Source organism: Rhinolophus ferrumequinum, chromosome 20, assembly GCF_004115265.2.
Source record: "Rhinolophus ferrumequinum isolate MPI-CBG mRhiFer1 chromosome 20, mRhiFer1_v1.p, whole genome shotgun sequence".
In the NCBI taxonomy this organism is placed as follows: domain Eukaryota; kingdom Metazoa; phylum Chordata; class Mammalia; order Chiroptera; family Rhinolophidae; genus Rhinolophus; species Rhinolophus ferrumequinum.
The window spans coordinates 10,981,977-10,998,973 of NC_046303.1; the positions used below are offsets into that span (position 1 = coordinate 10,981,977).

Below are 16,997 nucleotides of genomic sequence, written 5' to 3' on the forward strand. Positions count from 1 at the left end.
GTGCTCTTTGTTCTTTTTGTCCCCCCAAAACTCTGATTTCAAGAAAGCTTCCTTGCATGGGGCACTTGAACATATGTTGTTATTAAACTGAACAGAAATGGGATTGGATCTAAAGTCTTGGTTTTATTAACCAATCTTATTTACAAAGCTAGGTAGAGCAGAACCCATAGTTGTCAGGAAAGATTAAATCAGTATTTTTTATAGCTCTCAGACTGGAAGTCATTATTACCAAGCAAGAATGTGTTGGTATAACAATTTGCAAGTCTGGTCAATATCAATCAATTTCCATTCAGCATTTAATACTTTTTAAACTATTTTTTCCTGGTGTAAGGATAATATGTGTTTAGGTCATAATTCTGAATTATAAATAAAAACTCGTATATATATATAAAAGAAAATTTAAAAAATCACTTATTTCTCTAGTCAGATATAGCTATTATTGAAACTCTGATGTAATTCTTTTATATATATATATTTTATTTTTATATATATATATATTTTTTTTTTCCCATAAATTGGGGTCATAGTATATTATCATCTTGTATTTTACTTTTCTAACTCTACTTTGAACATTTTATCCTAATACTGAATATTCTTAGAAAGTATAATTTAAGTGGTTCCATTGTATGTCATTTCATAGTTGAACCATCCCTTTATTACTGAGCATTTTATTTCCAGCTCTTCATTATTTTATATAATATTGTTATGAACATACAAGTCAAAAGTCTTTAAGCCTCCCTCTGATTATTTGTCTAGGATAAATTTCTAGACATGGAATTCCTTGGTCAAAGTAAATGAAACATTTTTAAAGCTCTTGATATATATTATCAAATTTCTCTCTGGAATTTTTTTTTAACCAACATTCTTTCCCTGTAGAAATATGGTGAAAGTGCCTATTTCCCTGTATTTCCCCATCTTTATTTTTGTTATTAAAATGATTATATTTTTATTATTGATTCATAATAACTCTTTATATCTTAAAGATGGTAGTTCTTTAGTTGACAAAGTATCTTGCAATTTCTGTTCTACCCCAGTTTGTCATATGCCTTTTAGCTTTGTTTATGGTCTTTTTTTTTTAATACATCCTATTTTTATTTTACTAGAGATAAGCATTACATTTTTATTGAATTATGTTCCTATCAATGTAAATATGAAATAGTATATAGTGATACTCCTTTACAAATGCTGAGAAATTTATTGAATTTTAACTTCCACATTCACTCAGTTTTGATTGAAAAAATATGAGATTTCCAATCTAGGTGATTATAAGTAAATTATTTTATAATTAACCCATCCTTTAATATTATTTTTAATATATGCATCATTTTATATCTAGCTGAACAATTTTTTTTAAACATGAAGATTTACTAGTTCTATTGTCCATCATTAGTATATTGTCCTCATTCTTGATTTTTTAATACGATTGAACTTTTCTGTCAGCTGGAGGACTTAGAAAGGTCCTGTGGGAATACCTTCTGAGTCCTTTGATGTCTAGAAGTAACTTTCTGTTGTTCTTGTATATAATTGAGAGTTGACTATTAAAAATTCATATAGTACTTTGGTTGTTTTTTTCAGTTAGTCAGTTTCTGTCTTTTTCTTTCCCTTTTTCTGTTTGTAAGTAGTTTAAATAGGCATTTCAGAACATTATGTCAAGGGATAACTAACCCGATACCATTTTAACCAAGAGCCTATGATATCATTATTCAGAAGGGCAAATTAAATGAAGAAATTGATGTATTTCTCCAAAACTGTACAGACATTCAGTGTGAGATAGAACCAGTTCTCAGAAGGAATGTAATTCGTGGATCACGAAGGCTTTACTCTACCTTAACTCTTTCACTGCTTGCTTTTGGCCATTTCATGACGAGTCACATCAGCACAGAGAGTCTGAAACAGGATTGAACTACACATCTGCTTTCTGCTAGACTAGAAGCCCAGGACTGCCAAGCATGTTGAATCTCAGACCCGAAAAGTGAATTCTCTGTATACTTGCCATCGTTGGGACATGTCAGCACGTTACGGATTCACTGTGCTCTCACCTACTTTTTCCTCATTGTATGGCCATTTTATTTATATTAATAATTCCACCAGGTATATATAAGGGAATCTGATTACAGTGGAACAGACCTACCTCCTGTTGATTTATTTTCTATTCTCTTATTGATGAGTTTGCTTGTTTCTGTCTACTTCTTTTGAGTGGTACCAATTTGGGTGCTGACCGTTGATCACACCAATATCAGATATTTTAGAAACAGGAGCAAGAGATGGGAGTAGAGAAGTTGAAGGACATCGCAGAGCTACCCATGGAGCACAATTTCTGTAGGGAAAGGAACCAATACAGTGGGGCTGGCTCATCTTGGAGTTGGGAGTTGTCATAGGAGCTACCATTCAGTAATTTAATTATTAATTGCCCGCTGTCAGCTGTAGGTGAGCAAAAACAGATTTGCTTCTGAAATGTACCCCCTCCCAGTTATTTTTTTGCTAGACTTCCCATAGAAAATTGGTCTGACTCAGTTGTCAAAGGAATTTTTCTTGCTCAGACAATATTTTAGGCTCTCTTATAGCAAACCGGACTTACACACCTTCAGTTTTTAATCAAAATCATTTTTATTTTGGGGATATTTTGAATGTTGAAAGTTTGCCACAGATTCAGTGGGGGTTCGGTGCAGGGATTAGAAATTATTTTACCTGAAACCTGAGTGTGAATGAATTCTCCTTCCTCATGCCTCAGTTTCCCTCTCTGTGTAGTAAAAATAGTCATCTTTTTACTCAGCTACATTAGTGGTTAAGGAAACTAATATTTGTCAAATGGCTGATTCTCTCCGGGCAGGACTTCAGAGTTTGTATACTTTCTGTGTTTTACGCCAGTCTAGATTGCTGATGATGATGTGTACAAGTCTGGTTCATTGGCAGGTGGGGTGACTCACACCCATTGTGTCCATTTCATTTAGTAAACAAATACTCCATGGGTATCTGCTATGTGCCAGGCACAGTACCAAGTACTGGAATTCAGGGATGGAGATGACATTAGGCCTTTGTCCTCGGGGCACTGCAGAAGAATGAGAGCACATCTGGATGAACATTCTAGTGGGCCTTCTGTGGCCTTGGAATCTACTGAGAGTTCCATCTCTTCTGCAAGGACATTCTTGTACTCTTTAGTTGTACCTTTCTGGAAGAGCCAGAAGACATATTATAGCATATATGCACATAATTATGTCACTTTGTAAAGAAATCTTTCTTTTCCTTTTTCATTGCAAATTATAAATTCATCCTGTTAGGCGGTAGAATGGCGCAAAATATTGAATGGCAGTCATTTAAACTTAGAATCCGTGCTTGTTAACTCTGACTGCGTATTAGAATCATCTGGAGATCACTTAAAATGTCCTATTCTTGTCCCTCTCCCTCCAGAGTCTGATTTATTTGGTCTGGCGTGAGGCCAGGATATTGGTTTGGATGGGTGGATGGACAAATCAATGAAGGAATGAATGAAAATCTCATAACGTGTCAAGGAGGACATCTAAGCCAGGCAAATGTAAGGACAGGAAAAGTAAAATGAAGCCAGAGGTGCTAGAACCCACAAAGTACAATACCGTGAAGCCCCATGAGCGTGTGGACTGGGACCCCATTTTGGCTTTGTGCTCTTTAGCGGCTAAATCAAAGGGAAACATCCCATGCATAACCACTCTGGGCCCCATTAGGTTAAAAATAAACTTGTAGTCTATGAAAGTCAGCTTTTGTCAGGACCAAGGGAAATAAAGAGGACCCCGGATACCGAGGTGTAGGACATTGTTCACACATCTAGAGACAAAATTCAATAGTGCTTTTCCTAGTGGCAGTTGGTGGCACAGAGTGGAGGGCCTTCGGAGTGAATTGGCTGTTAAGCGGGTGAGTCTCTGGACCTTAAGGGAGGACTGGGCTCTGTTAGGTGCCTTCCGTGTATGTTATTTTCTACAACCCAGCTCCCCTTCACTGCCTCCAAGGTCCTGCATGATCTCAATCCTGCATGTCCTTTGTCATTCGACTGTCTCATCTGTCATTAACCCCTTACTAAATTTGCTTTAGCCATACTGACTAACTCAATGTTCCTAGGGCGTACCAAACTCATTCCTGCCTCATGGCCTTACATTTTTTGACTTCCTCTGCCTGGAAGGCTCTTTCCCCTGATTTATGGCATGGCCAGCAATTCATCATTCAGAATTTGGTTAAATGTCACCTCCTTATCTAATGTCACCTTGCTCCCTTAGGCTGATCATGCTCTATCATATTACTCTGCTTAACATTTTTGCAAAGCCCTTTTCATCATCTGAAATTATCTTAGTGATTTGTTTACTTAATGATGGTCTTCTCTACTCCGTAAGTCTGTTGCTGCCGTGTGGGTGCCTAAAAGGGTACTTGACACTTTAGCTGCTCCGCAAATACTAGTTAAATAAATCAGCCCATCTTTTCATAAATACATGACCAAATACAGTTACCGTATGTTTTTGATTAAGTAAAGAGCCCCGCCCTTTCACACTCAACCGAATTGGAAATAAAGCTGACGTCCTCTCATTAAAGGGGAAGACAGAGACCAGAGTACCTGACCAAATTAGAGGCCACCTTTCATCTGTGGACAGTTTGCAGATCTTGTTTCTTGAAAGGCTTAATTATCCTCTGCCTACTTTTAAATCCCAAACTGTGGACTGAAACTATTATTCTTGTGGTGGTTATTTTCCCTGTCTTTTCGTTTTATAATCAATAGTCTATGTGTGAACACTAGGTCCTAAGCAAACCCACATGAGATTCCAGTTTTTTCTGTGACTGTGGGAAAGTCTCAAATCCACATTTGTAAAATAGAGTTACAACAGTAGCAGCTACCACCGAAGGTTGTTTTGAGAATGAAAGGAAGTAATCCTTGAAAAGCATTTAGCATAATACCTGCCATCAAGGACACACTCAAATCAAGTTATTGATGATGATGATGATAATACTAACTATAATACTTGTTTATTATTATTATTAATTATTATTATTATTATTACTTTGTCTCTGCCCCCTGTTCTAACCCAGTCTTCAAAAACGACATCACCATGCCGATTATATTTGCTTCCTGAATATAAATGCCAGTCTGACTTGAATTAACCCAAAACACTCAGTAGACACCTTAGGTCATTTTAGTGTATTAATTACCAGTGCCAATAATTGGTTATTGAACAACAAAAGAGGCAACTTGAATGGTGTGACCTCTTTTCTACGCCTTTCCTAACTTGTCCTGGACACAGAGGAGAAGGCCAAGAAGGAAGCTGAGGAAAAGGCTCGCCTGGCTGCAGAGGAGAAACAAAAGGAAATGGAAGCCAAAAACCAGGCTGAAGCAGGCGCATCTGGCAAAGCTGAGAAAAAGACATCTGGGGAAGCTCAGAATCAAGTCAACGGAACGCGCTCCAACAAAAGCCACAACCCCCATGGGAAAAACTCCAAAGTTGAAAAGTCGTCAGGAGAAAAACAGAATGGTGAGTAGAATTGCCCTGGTGAAAGGCTCTTTTTGGGGTGTTAATGACGTGATGAATGGACACCGGCAGACAGCTGTACCTCTGAGGACAACTCACAGGGCAGGGCTTTCCTGGTCATCCAGCTGCTGTTGAGCCCACCTGTCTGGGCTGTGGATCCCATCAGGATCCCGTCAGGAGCAGCCAGATGCTCACCTGGGCCATTCTGTCTTGGGGGAGATTTATTCCTTTGGGGTCCTTCCCAGTTGTTTTGGAGACTGACCAGTGCCTGCCTGCCCACTGGGGAAATTACTGTGAACAATTCCAGCACATTCCTGAGTGCTTGCTGCCCAAATGGGTGACTAAAAAGTCAGTCTCCCATATCTACTATCCCTCCAGCAGGGCTGCCTAAGGCCCATTCCTGTAGTGTGTGTCCATATATGTGAATAGGTATATACTTTAGGGTAACCAGCTGTCCCAGTTTGCCTGGGACTGAAGGGTTTCCTGAGATACAGGAAAACCAGAACAGTTCCAGACAAACTGGGATTAGCTGGTCACCATAGTGCACGTATAGTTGATGATTTCTTATATTTAATGCAACAAATATTTATTGATTAACGATAGGCCAAGTGCTGTGCTTGGCACTGGGGATTTAGAAATGGAAAAGCCACAAATCCATGATTTCATAGGGGATATAGATAGCCTCAGAAGGCATTCTAGGACAGTGTGAGTAAGTAACAGCAGTGGCATGGCAGGTGAGGGCCCAAGGGGCATGTGCAAAGAAAGAGACATTGGCTTTGCTGGGTCTGAGAATTGCACAATTGGGTAAATGTCAAGGACGGCTTCGAGAGATGGTGATATCTGAGCTGGGTTTTATGTCCTGAAATTTGCTGGTCAGATGGGAGACAGGGATTCCTCATCTGGAGAGAACAAGATGAGCTAAGATACAGGACATGGAATTGGTTACCTTGTTTGGGGAAAGGCAGGAAGTCCTGTCTTGGGAGATTTCAAGTGTCAGATTGTGGTAATGGAGTTTCGCAGTCAGACAGATCTGAATTCAAGTCACAGCTGTGCCTTGAATTCATGGCCAGGGTACTTAACTTTCCACCCTTTCTGCAAAAGGTGCATGGTCTACATGAGCTTCTGATAATAATGATAGCAAAAACGATAACAGTAAAACAAATAGCACTATTAACTATACACCAGATATGGTTTTTAGTTCTCTCTTTAGATATTCATTCTCCTAACTGCTTGGCAGAGCCAGGTGTTCTAGCTATTATTCTACATAGCCTGGGTAAGTGAGACACATGTAGACAGGGCTTAGCACAATTCTCTCCAAGTACTTTTACAATGAACACATATAAACGTGTCATCAGAAGACAATATTTTAATACCTATATTAATGATAGTATCTCCTATCAAGTTCCAATCATTTAAAAATGTAAAACCAGGCAGTGGGGCCAGGTTTGGCCCATGGGCCAGGGTTTGCCAACTCCTGGTCTGGTCAGGGAGAGAAACCAATGAACACAAATGTGCCAGTCACAACGAGGGTTACAAATTCTATGAGAGGGGTATAAAAAAATACCCAGAGAGGGTAGAGGTGGCAATAATTTTGAAGACGATAGGGAGCAGGGGGACCTCAAAGAAACAAAGCAGAAGCATGAGTCTTCACCTAGGCAGGGTTGATTTCACAACTGTGCTTATTTCCCAAAGTAAACAATAGTCTACCATTTCCCTTAAAAATTAAGTATTAAATGAGAGGTGGGAAAAGAAATCAATTTAGAGCAATAATCAGAAAGGCTAATGGTGGTTCAGGACTGTTACAGCAGCCTAATTAAAATGATTTATAACTGCACAGAAAGGCTCTTTTGTTTCCCCCTGTTTATTGAATAACAGCTCACGTCGACCATCACTCCATATACAACCCGTGGGAAATTACCTAATGGGTTCTCTTTAAGCAACATCATCACACAAGTGTGTGTCACTTTCCTGGCATCCTCTTTGTGGCTGCCCAAGATATTTCCAGGTTAGAGCTGAAGGACACTGGTTAAGTGGGGTTCTAGGGGTTTGGTCTCCTATCAGCAGTTTTGAGATCTCCCACAGCTTTGGTCTCCATCCAGACACTTCCTACCTCAGCATCCCCAGCCTTGGCTGAGGAGAAAGCAGGCTGCCAGGGGTGGCTGGCTAGCATCTGGCAAATGGAATCACCCCTGCTGACTTCTGGAAGACAGCCTGGTCCTGCTGCAGCTGTGGGTAAAGCTCTAGTCCAGGGCAATCCAAAAGGTTTATGTACAGTCCATTAGGGGTATGAAGGCTCGTTTCGTAAAGAAAGGTCATTTTTCTGCAAGGTATTAGTTTGACTACAGACAGGGCTCAAGGTCTTCAAGCCCATCTCTGCCATATTTAAAACAGGGAAAAGGCAGTAGTAAGACTGTCTTTATGGTACCTCCAGAGGAATTTATCTGTTTTGACCGTTTGTGCTGGTAGAGGGTGATGGCTGTGTCCTTCCCTTAAAATCTTCCTGCTTGCACCCTGGCCAGAATCGACTCCCTTCCCCTCAGTCCGTCCAGCCAATGCGTCTCATTTCAGAATTAAGAATAAGAGAAAACCTGGACAGTTTTTTAACTCCCAACTTAGCTTAGGATTTGTCAAATTCCATTAAAGGCATTTACTTTGTAGAATACATCATAGCCAAAAATGGTCTTGAACTATCCTTAGGTAACCACTTGTAAATCTGTAGGCCAAAGGAATTTAGAAATGGCAACAGTCAGCAGAAGCTTGAGCTTCATATAGAAGTTGCAAAATACAGTGGTTGAGAACTTGGCCTCTAGAATCACACCCATCCCTGTATATTCTGGTAAATTTATTTATACTTTAGGTTCCATAGCCATGAAATGGAGGTGATATGAGTTTCATGTCAATTTTTTACAAGTTGATTTAAGTAAAATCACTTCGTAGAAAGATTAGTTGGCCATTTGATCAAAAACTGCCCAACAAATGGCTTAAACCAGACTTATGGTAGATAAGAGGGGCAGTTGAGCTGCCAGAGAGAGACCCATATGCACAGTTAGGGGCAAAGGTGGGCCCGGGGTAGTATGTGAAACAGGCAGGCAGGTAGCCCACTGTACTCAACACAGCTGGACTGACCAATGTGTGACAGAGAGGCTGCAGTGAAGTCAAGGAAAAACTCAAACTTGGACAGTAACTTCAGTGATTCGGTGAGTTTGTTATTCAACATATTGATCATTCAGTGAATTACTCTTTGATGAAGTTGACTCCTTTCAGTAATAGCACCTTTATAGCAGGGATGTTATAAGAATTTAATGAAGTGATGCATGCAAAGCATTTAGCACACTACCTGGCACAAAGAAAGCAAAAAAGACAAATATATTTGGGCCTTGCTCACTGCAATTGTTTGCAAATATTATTATGATCTTTTTGCTTCAGTAAGTACCAGTATTTTAGTAGTAATGTATTCTTAGTTTTATGCAGGCTTAAAAAAAGGCTACCATTAGTAATTGTAAGAAAAATATCCAAAACTTGAGAATAAGGCTTGGGGGAAGGGGTGCTATTTCCTTTCTTTCTTCCTTTCTTTCTTCCTTTCTTTCTTTCTTTCTTTCTTTCTTTCTTTCTTTCTTTCTTTCTTTCTTTCTTTCTTTCTTTCTTTCTTTCTTTCTTTCTTTCTTTCTTTCTTTCTTTCTTCCTTCCTTCCTTCCTTCCTTCCTTCCTTCCTTCCTTCCTTCCTTCCTTCCTTCCTTCCTTCCTTCCTTCCTTCCTTCCTTTCTTTCTTTTCTCTTTTTTAAATTAAATGTATTGGGGTGACATTGGCTAAGAAAATGATGTAGGTTTCAAGTTCTTTCAATGACACACTGGCATATTGTTAAACAGACCTGCCCAAGGGTTATTTATTTTAGGCAGATGTCAGAAAACTTTGTCTGTGAAGGGCCAGATAGTAAATATTCCTGGCTTTGTGCATCTCTGTTGAAACTATTCAACTCTGCCATTGCAGCATGAAAGCAGCCATGGACAATAGTTAAATGAATGGGTGTGCCTATGTGCCAATAAAACTTTATTTACAAAAAAAGATGACAGGCCAGATATGCTCAGGGGCCATAATTTGCTGATCCCTACTCTAGAAGAACATGACTTTGTTTAACTTTGTCATTTACCATTTGATTCAAGCCCAGGCACTGGGAAGTTATATGCTAACTTGTAGATTTTTGACTGGTGGGGGAGATAACTCCAAAGGTTATGGTTTTATTGTCTTGTAGGACATTACCAGTTTTGTCTCTAATCTAGCAATCTTATTTTAACATAATTTCTAAAATATAAATATCTAGTTCCTTAAATACTTCTGGAACTATCCTTACTATCGCACTCATTCCTTCATAAATGAATTAAATAAGTTTTTGGATGTGTTCATTCAACATTTGTATGCATAGTGTTTTTTAACTTTTACAAGTTACATTTTGACAAGCTCCTTAATTAGAATGCTTTTTATAGTTCTGTTTTAGAATAATAACAACTGTCATTAAGTGATGTGTCAGATACCACATTCAATACTTTAAATGCATTTATCCATATATTATGCCTGTAAAGTAAATATTAATATCCCCATTTCGCAGACAAAAAGGTTGAACCACATAAAAGTTAAGTAGGCTTTTCCTTACTCTACAGCCTAATAATACAGCTGAACTACCTTTCTTGGAGAATAACCACCATTGTCTTACAACCCTGCTTAACAGGAATTTTCAGTCTTAATTTCCAAATCACAATCCAATATCTAGGACCTAACATGTGGTTAAAAGGATGTTTACACTGAGACATGTACCCCCTTGTAACTAAAATTATGCTTTTACCTTGACAGGTTTAAAGATATTTATATCTTCCTCCTTAGGTGTCTACATATACTGTTTGTCATGTTTATTACCTTGCAGGTGACTTGAAAGATGGCAAAAATAAGGCAGAAAAGAAGGATCAATCCAATGTCGGAAATGATTCAAAGAAAACAGATGGTAAGAACATAATTCTCATTATATTTTTCCATAAAATGTGAAATTTAATGCAAGCTTGTTAGAATTCTACCTAAAATTGAAATCGTGATTGTTAATGTATACTTATATTATACCCTGAAAAAACGCTTCACTACATTTAAAGAGTACTGTTATCCCTTTTTCAATAATTTACAATTATTGTTGCATTTCTTCCCTTCCACCCTTCACCATACTTTCTCCATCACAAATGCATTTTATACTTTCTTTTCCACTACCATGTTTCACTGTAATCTTTATAAAAAGTTGATTCCGGACTTGCTAGTTATAATGGAATGGAATATGATGAGTCTTTGATCATGAATTGTGCAGTATAAATGGGAAATGTTCCATGTTTTCACATTTTTCACCTTTAATGAGTTATTATGTTTGGTTAAAAACAAAAACAGAAGTCTGTGTAGTGTTACCTTTATGTTGGGAGGCCCACATACTGGAGAACATACATAGCTGTAGAATACAGGATGACAACGTCAAACCAGTTAGACTGAATCTGCCTTGTAATGGGTTTCATGAACACTCCTTTTACTTCCCATCAACAACATTGCACTCTTCCTAAACCCTGAAATTATAGTACCCTCCAAACGTTGGACTATCGTATTGAGAAAACCACTCTTGCTTTTTATATAAATCTCCTTTTTCGGTTGTAACCTGGGCTCATTTCTAGTTATTCCCTCATAAATGTACATGATGTTAATCTAAAAAATGAAAGTTTCCATGGAGTGGTTTTTGTTAAGAGTTCCAGCGTCTTTGAATCACACTTCCTTGGAGACATTGTGTTGTATGCCTAGCTTAGTGTAGTGATAAAGCCATTGAACAACAAGTGCTGGATAGTGAAGTTGAGGGGTAAGAAGATATTTGAACACAACTCCTCGCACACACTCATATGTTGAAATCAGTTCTCAAAACTTTCCTTTAAGATCATTCAAATAATTCACTTCGGGTGTCTTAGCACGTCATATCTGGAGAACACGTGCAATTTTTCACCAAACCTTTTGTGCAAACAGAAACCACTTGCCCTCCTTGAATGATTGTGACTAAGATGTGAATTACATACCATGTTTCCCCGAAAATAAGACCTAGCCGGACCATCAGCTCTAATGTGTCTTTTGGAGTGAAAAGTAATGTAAATTATATTATGGTAAATATAAAACCATGTCTTTTATTAATTTTTGCTCTAAAAGACACATTAGAGTTGATGGTCCGGCTAGGTCTTATTTTCGGGGAAACACGGTAGAGATAATATAGAATTCAAATGACAGTCTCTTACCCAGACTCTGTTAGGGGCAGGGTTTGTTCAGATACCTTTTTGCCAGACATCGTTAGATGCAGATCAAGATAACACAAGCTAGAAAATGTGCAGTAGAAGAGAACAGTGTTAGCTATAAACCCATTGTCTGGACACCAGGCCCATCCTGTATCCAGTGACTTGGCTCATGTGAATTCCTACAGCATAAAAGCCCAGAGTAAACCAAGTCCCAAATCTTTAACATGGGGTCTTGAATCTTGCTGCATGTTTGTATTTTGCTACAAGTATCTGTTATAATGTCATGTGGGCACGGGGACTGAATTGTATTATTATCATTAAGCACTTTTATTTTACCGGTGCCCCTTTTAACTGAATTGACCCCAAGTATTTAAAGTAATTTACATAGTTTTTTTTTTCTTTGTGGGGAAGAGTGGTGAAATAAATATTATGTTCCATTATACAACTACTGTGTTTCCGTGAAAATAAGACCTACCCCAAAAATAAGCCCCAGGTAAGATCGTCATCCAGACGGACACATTTAGTACATTATGACGATGTTCCAGAAGAAGATGACATGAATGTGTTTGAATATATGTAGATTGTTGTACATGAAAAAATAAGACATCCCCTGAAAATACGCCCTAATGTATCGTTTGGAGCAAAAATTAATATAAGACCCAGTCTTATTTTCTGGGAAACTCGGTAAGTGTAGGGTTGATTGTTTAATGAACTGGATTCTTGAATCCCATGGGCCAGTAAATATGATGCAATAAATAAATAAAGAAGAGACATTTTCTAACGTCTATACATTTTCCACTTCATAACTGTAATCTTCCACTGCTTCAAATAGGGTCTGGTGTGACCGTATACTTGCAAGTTTGTACACAAACTTTAGCATGAACAACTTTGCATTTTAATTTCATTGATGGACTAACATGACATCAGTCATTATCACTGCTTTGGTATTGTCAGGACTTAGATCACTGGGCTTTAGTTACTTGTACCATCTTAGCCCAAAATGTTTACCAGAACTTAAGCTAATTCTTGGTGGCACAAAGTGGAAAAGAATTTGATCAGTCTCACCTACCCCTTCCTCTTCAGTCATCAATGCTCTCTACTTTAGAAAAAACTTTAAATGATGTGTAGATTAGTACGTTATTATTTAAAAAAACTATCTGGTAACAACTGGACACATTTTTTGTAGAGATGGGTTTATTTATAACAATGCAATATTAACATTTTCTGGAAAATACAGTAAACTATAGGAAAGACACTCAAATGGGAGCAGTCCAGCATTTTTTCATGCAACAACTAGATACAGTTTTGCACATTTCTTTTTAATGGATCCTATTACATCTGATGACCAGAGTGGGGAGGTCAGTTTAACTATTTTGAACGCCCATTCCCCTGATCCAGTCTTCAGGAACCAATGGTGACCAGCTCTGTCTAATTTTTGAGAGGGCATATCCAAGCACAATTCAGTGCCCAGTGTGATCAAACCCACTGTGGTTTGAAGTTTCAACATTGTATGCATTCACAAAGAAATTCAATGGAAACTGGACCAGGGTTGGTTATCCCCCAACTCCAGTGAACTGAGGCATGCAGAGAGGGAAGGAGTATGTGCTGAAAGAGTAAATTATATCCCAGCATAATGAACACATTACAGGTGTACATTATCTCTGTCAGGCTACCGAGGTACTATGTAGTACCCTGCAGCACTAATTTTCTAACTGACTTCAAAGATTGAATGTCCTTTGAAAATGCCTTGCTTATTCTTAGGAAGAAATGTACTAACACAAAAAGATATGGGCTTCCGAACTAAGATTCTCTTGGGGTGTAAACTTTTACAGCGTCACTGAGAAACTTGTGGGTGATCACATGAATAGATCATTTTTAGTGTGTTTTTAGTCATAGTTGAAACAACTTAGTCTTTTAGACTTGCCATAATTTTTATAGTTCCCTGAAATATGAACTCGTCCTTAACTTTACTTGACTGTATTAACAGAGATAAGAGATGTTCAGTGTTTGTGTCTCTCAAAAGATTGATTATAATTAGGTCCTGCAAGGTTACTTGCCAAGTCCCAGGGAGGGAGTTCAGCAGGAATTTCTCCTTCATTGAATGTTTGGGAATTGGAATATTTAGTATATGTGCTGCTGAAGCGAGCACAGGGAATTGGAATGTTTAACGATGTTGGTTCATGAAATTTAAAAGTCAGTTATGAAGAGTGGACCGTTAAATTTACCCTTCTAAATGAAACATTCAAGAAAAAGAGACAACATATGTAAACGAATGGTTTTCAAGATAGTGGACAACAAGAAATGAAGGACAGTGATCTCCAAGATTCAGGAAACAAATGAAGTGAGCCCGACAATTTCCCTAGCTTACTGACTTGAGAAGGTTCCCAGGTAGCATAGAAAAGAGGGACCCAGGCTGACCTGATAGACTCTTTGAGATGAGGAGTTGAATAAGGATCCAGGGAGACCAAGGTGGCTAGAGTTAACAGGATGAAGTACAAGAGAGTAGACAGCTACAGAAAGATAGAACTCCAGAGATCTGGAAAGTAGTCATCAGAGTACTGAATGACCCATACAATGAGGAAAGTACCTGAAACCATGAAAGAATCATTTGAGAGCATTAGAGGGAATAGTCCTGAAGCTCACATTTCACACAGGTCAGGAAAAGTGTCTATTTCCACTAGCCAGAGGTGAATACCTCATAATTTAAAGGGAATTGGGTAGAATACTCATGATTGTCTTCACTTAGTAGTGGGGACTAACCAGCTTAGTCTAAATGATGATTTGATCTTACTTAACAAATCTTAAAAGCAAGACATAAAAGGATCAATGTGATGTCAAATAACTATACACACACACACACACACACACACACACACACACACACACACACACATATATACAAAAATATCCAGTACTCAACAAGTAGAATTCAAAATGTCTAATATTCCAAAAATTACTGAACATGTAAAGAAGGAAAAAAAAATATTACCCATAAAAAGGGGGGAAATACCAACCAATTGAAACCAACCCATAACTGAAACAGATGTTACAATTAGCAGACAAGAACATTAAAGCAGTTTTTATAACTATTGCCTATATATTCAGAAGTTGAGTAGAGACATGAAAGATATAAAAAACAAAATCAAACTTCTAGAGATGAAAACTGTAATGTCTGATAGAAAAAAATACACTGGATGATATTAACCAAATAATATTGGCTGTAATTTATAGACATTGTAGAAGAAAAGAGTAGTGAAAAATTAGCTACACAAACTACCCAAAATTAAATACTGGAAAAAGAATAGAAATTATTGTAATGAGTATCAGTGAGTTGTAGGACACCTTCAAGCAGCCTAATGTATGTATAACTGGAGTCTGTAAAATAAAGAAGAGAAAGAGAGAGGAGCAAAGAAAAATATTTGATGAAGTAATGGCTGAAATTTTGCCAGATGATGAAAACTGTAAATTCACAGACTCAAGAGGCTCAATAAAGTCCAAGCCCAAGAAATATGAAGAAAATTACACCAGAGCATATCATAATGACATCATTCAATTTTCTCTTCAGTGACAAAGAGAAAAATTTTAAAACAGAGAACAAAGATAGCTGTAGATTTCTCTTCAGAAACAATGCAAGTGAGAAGACAGTGGAGGAAACAACATTTTTAAGGTGCTAAAAGAAAAAAACCAACAAAGAATTCTATACTCAGCAAAAATATCTTTCACATATACAAGCTGAAAGAACTCGTCATCGATAGGTGCGTACTACAAGAAATGTTGAAGAAAGACAGAAGTATAACTATGCCAAATGGAAAGATAGATCTGCACAAATGAATGAGGAGCACTATAAACGGAAACTGGAAGATAAATATACAAGATTTTTGTTATTATCTTGAAGATAATTGACTATCTGAACAAAAAAATATGTTGTTGGGTTTATAACTTATATAAAACTAAGCTAAAATATATGACAACAATAGCATAAAAGCTGGGAGGGCAGAAATAGAAATATACTATTGTAAATTTATAATATTATACATGAAGTGGTATAATATCAATTGGAAGTAGATTAAGGTAAATTAAGAGCATATACTATAAACGTTAAAGCAGTCACTGAAATAACAAAACAAAGACATATAGCTAATAAGCCAAGAAAGGAGATAAAATGGAATCATAAAAATAATCTAAATGAAGTTAGAAAAAAATACAAAGGGAACTAAGAACAGATGAAGCAAATAGAAAACAACTGGCAAGATTATAGATTTTAAACTAAGCATATCAGTTACCACATTAAATGTAAGTGGCCTAAACACCTCAATTAAAAGGCAGAAAATTTTAGATTGTAAGACCCAAGTATATTCTGCTTTTATATAAAAAGGCACAAATAGTCCAAAAGTAAAAGAATGGAAATTGGTATACCAAGGTAACAGTAATCAAGAAAAGGAAGCTTGATTAGCTATATTAATATCCGACAATGTAAATTTCATAGCAAACACTATCACCAGGGATAAAGAAGTTCATTTCATGATAAACTTGTCCATTTATCAAGAGGATATAATAATCCTTACATTTATGCAGCAAAATACATGAAGTGAAGAGTAAAAAAATTTTAATCACAATTTTATTTGGAAACATTAATATCCCTCTCTCAATCATAGATAGAATACATAGATGTAAACTCAGCAAGGAAAAGAAGACTTAAAACAACACTATCCAACCAACATGCCTGAACTGGCATCCCTAGAACACCCAACAAAAGGAGAATACACATTCTTTTCAAGTGCACACAGAACATTTATTAATATAGATCAGATACTGGGACATAAAACAAATCCCAATACATTTAAAAGGATTCAAGTCATACAAAGTATGTGCACAGGTCACAAAGGAATTAAATTGGCATAAGGATATTTATATTATTTTATTATCCTTTTAATAGCTATAGAACCTATTGTGACATTATCATTTTTTTATATTGGTAATTTGTGTTTTCTCTCTTTTTTTTCCTGACCAGTCTGGCAAGAGATTAATAAATTTCATCAGTCATTGTAATTAATATTTTTCATTATTTTTCTGTTTCTATTTCACTGATTTCTTATCTGATCTTTATTATTTCCTTTCTTCTGCTTGCTTTTGCGTTTGGTTTGCCTTGTTTTTCTAGTTTCTTAAGATGGAAGTTATCATTGATTAGAGATTTTTTTCTTTTTATTTTATTATTATTTT

The 16,997-nt window shown here is 37.0% G+C and overlaps 1 protein-coding gene across 7 annotated transcripts in view; it reads left to right on the forward strand.

The window, feature by feature from the left end:
• Positions 1-16,997, forward strand: part of PDE1C (phosphodiesterase 1C) — a 424,317-nt gene that overhangs the window by 363,134 nt on the left and 44,186 nt on the right. For all 7 annotated transcript variants that reach the window (XM_033088617.1, XM_033088620.1, XM_033088619.1 and 4 more), the window contains 2 exons: positions 5,259-5,486; positions 10,400-10,477. In XM_033088617.1, the coding sequence (XP_032944508.1) occupies positions 5,259-5,486; positions 10,400-10,477 (306 nt within the window). The remainder of the gene's footprint in view (positions 1-5,258; positions 5,487-10,399; positions 10,478-16,997) is intronic.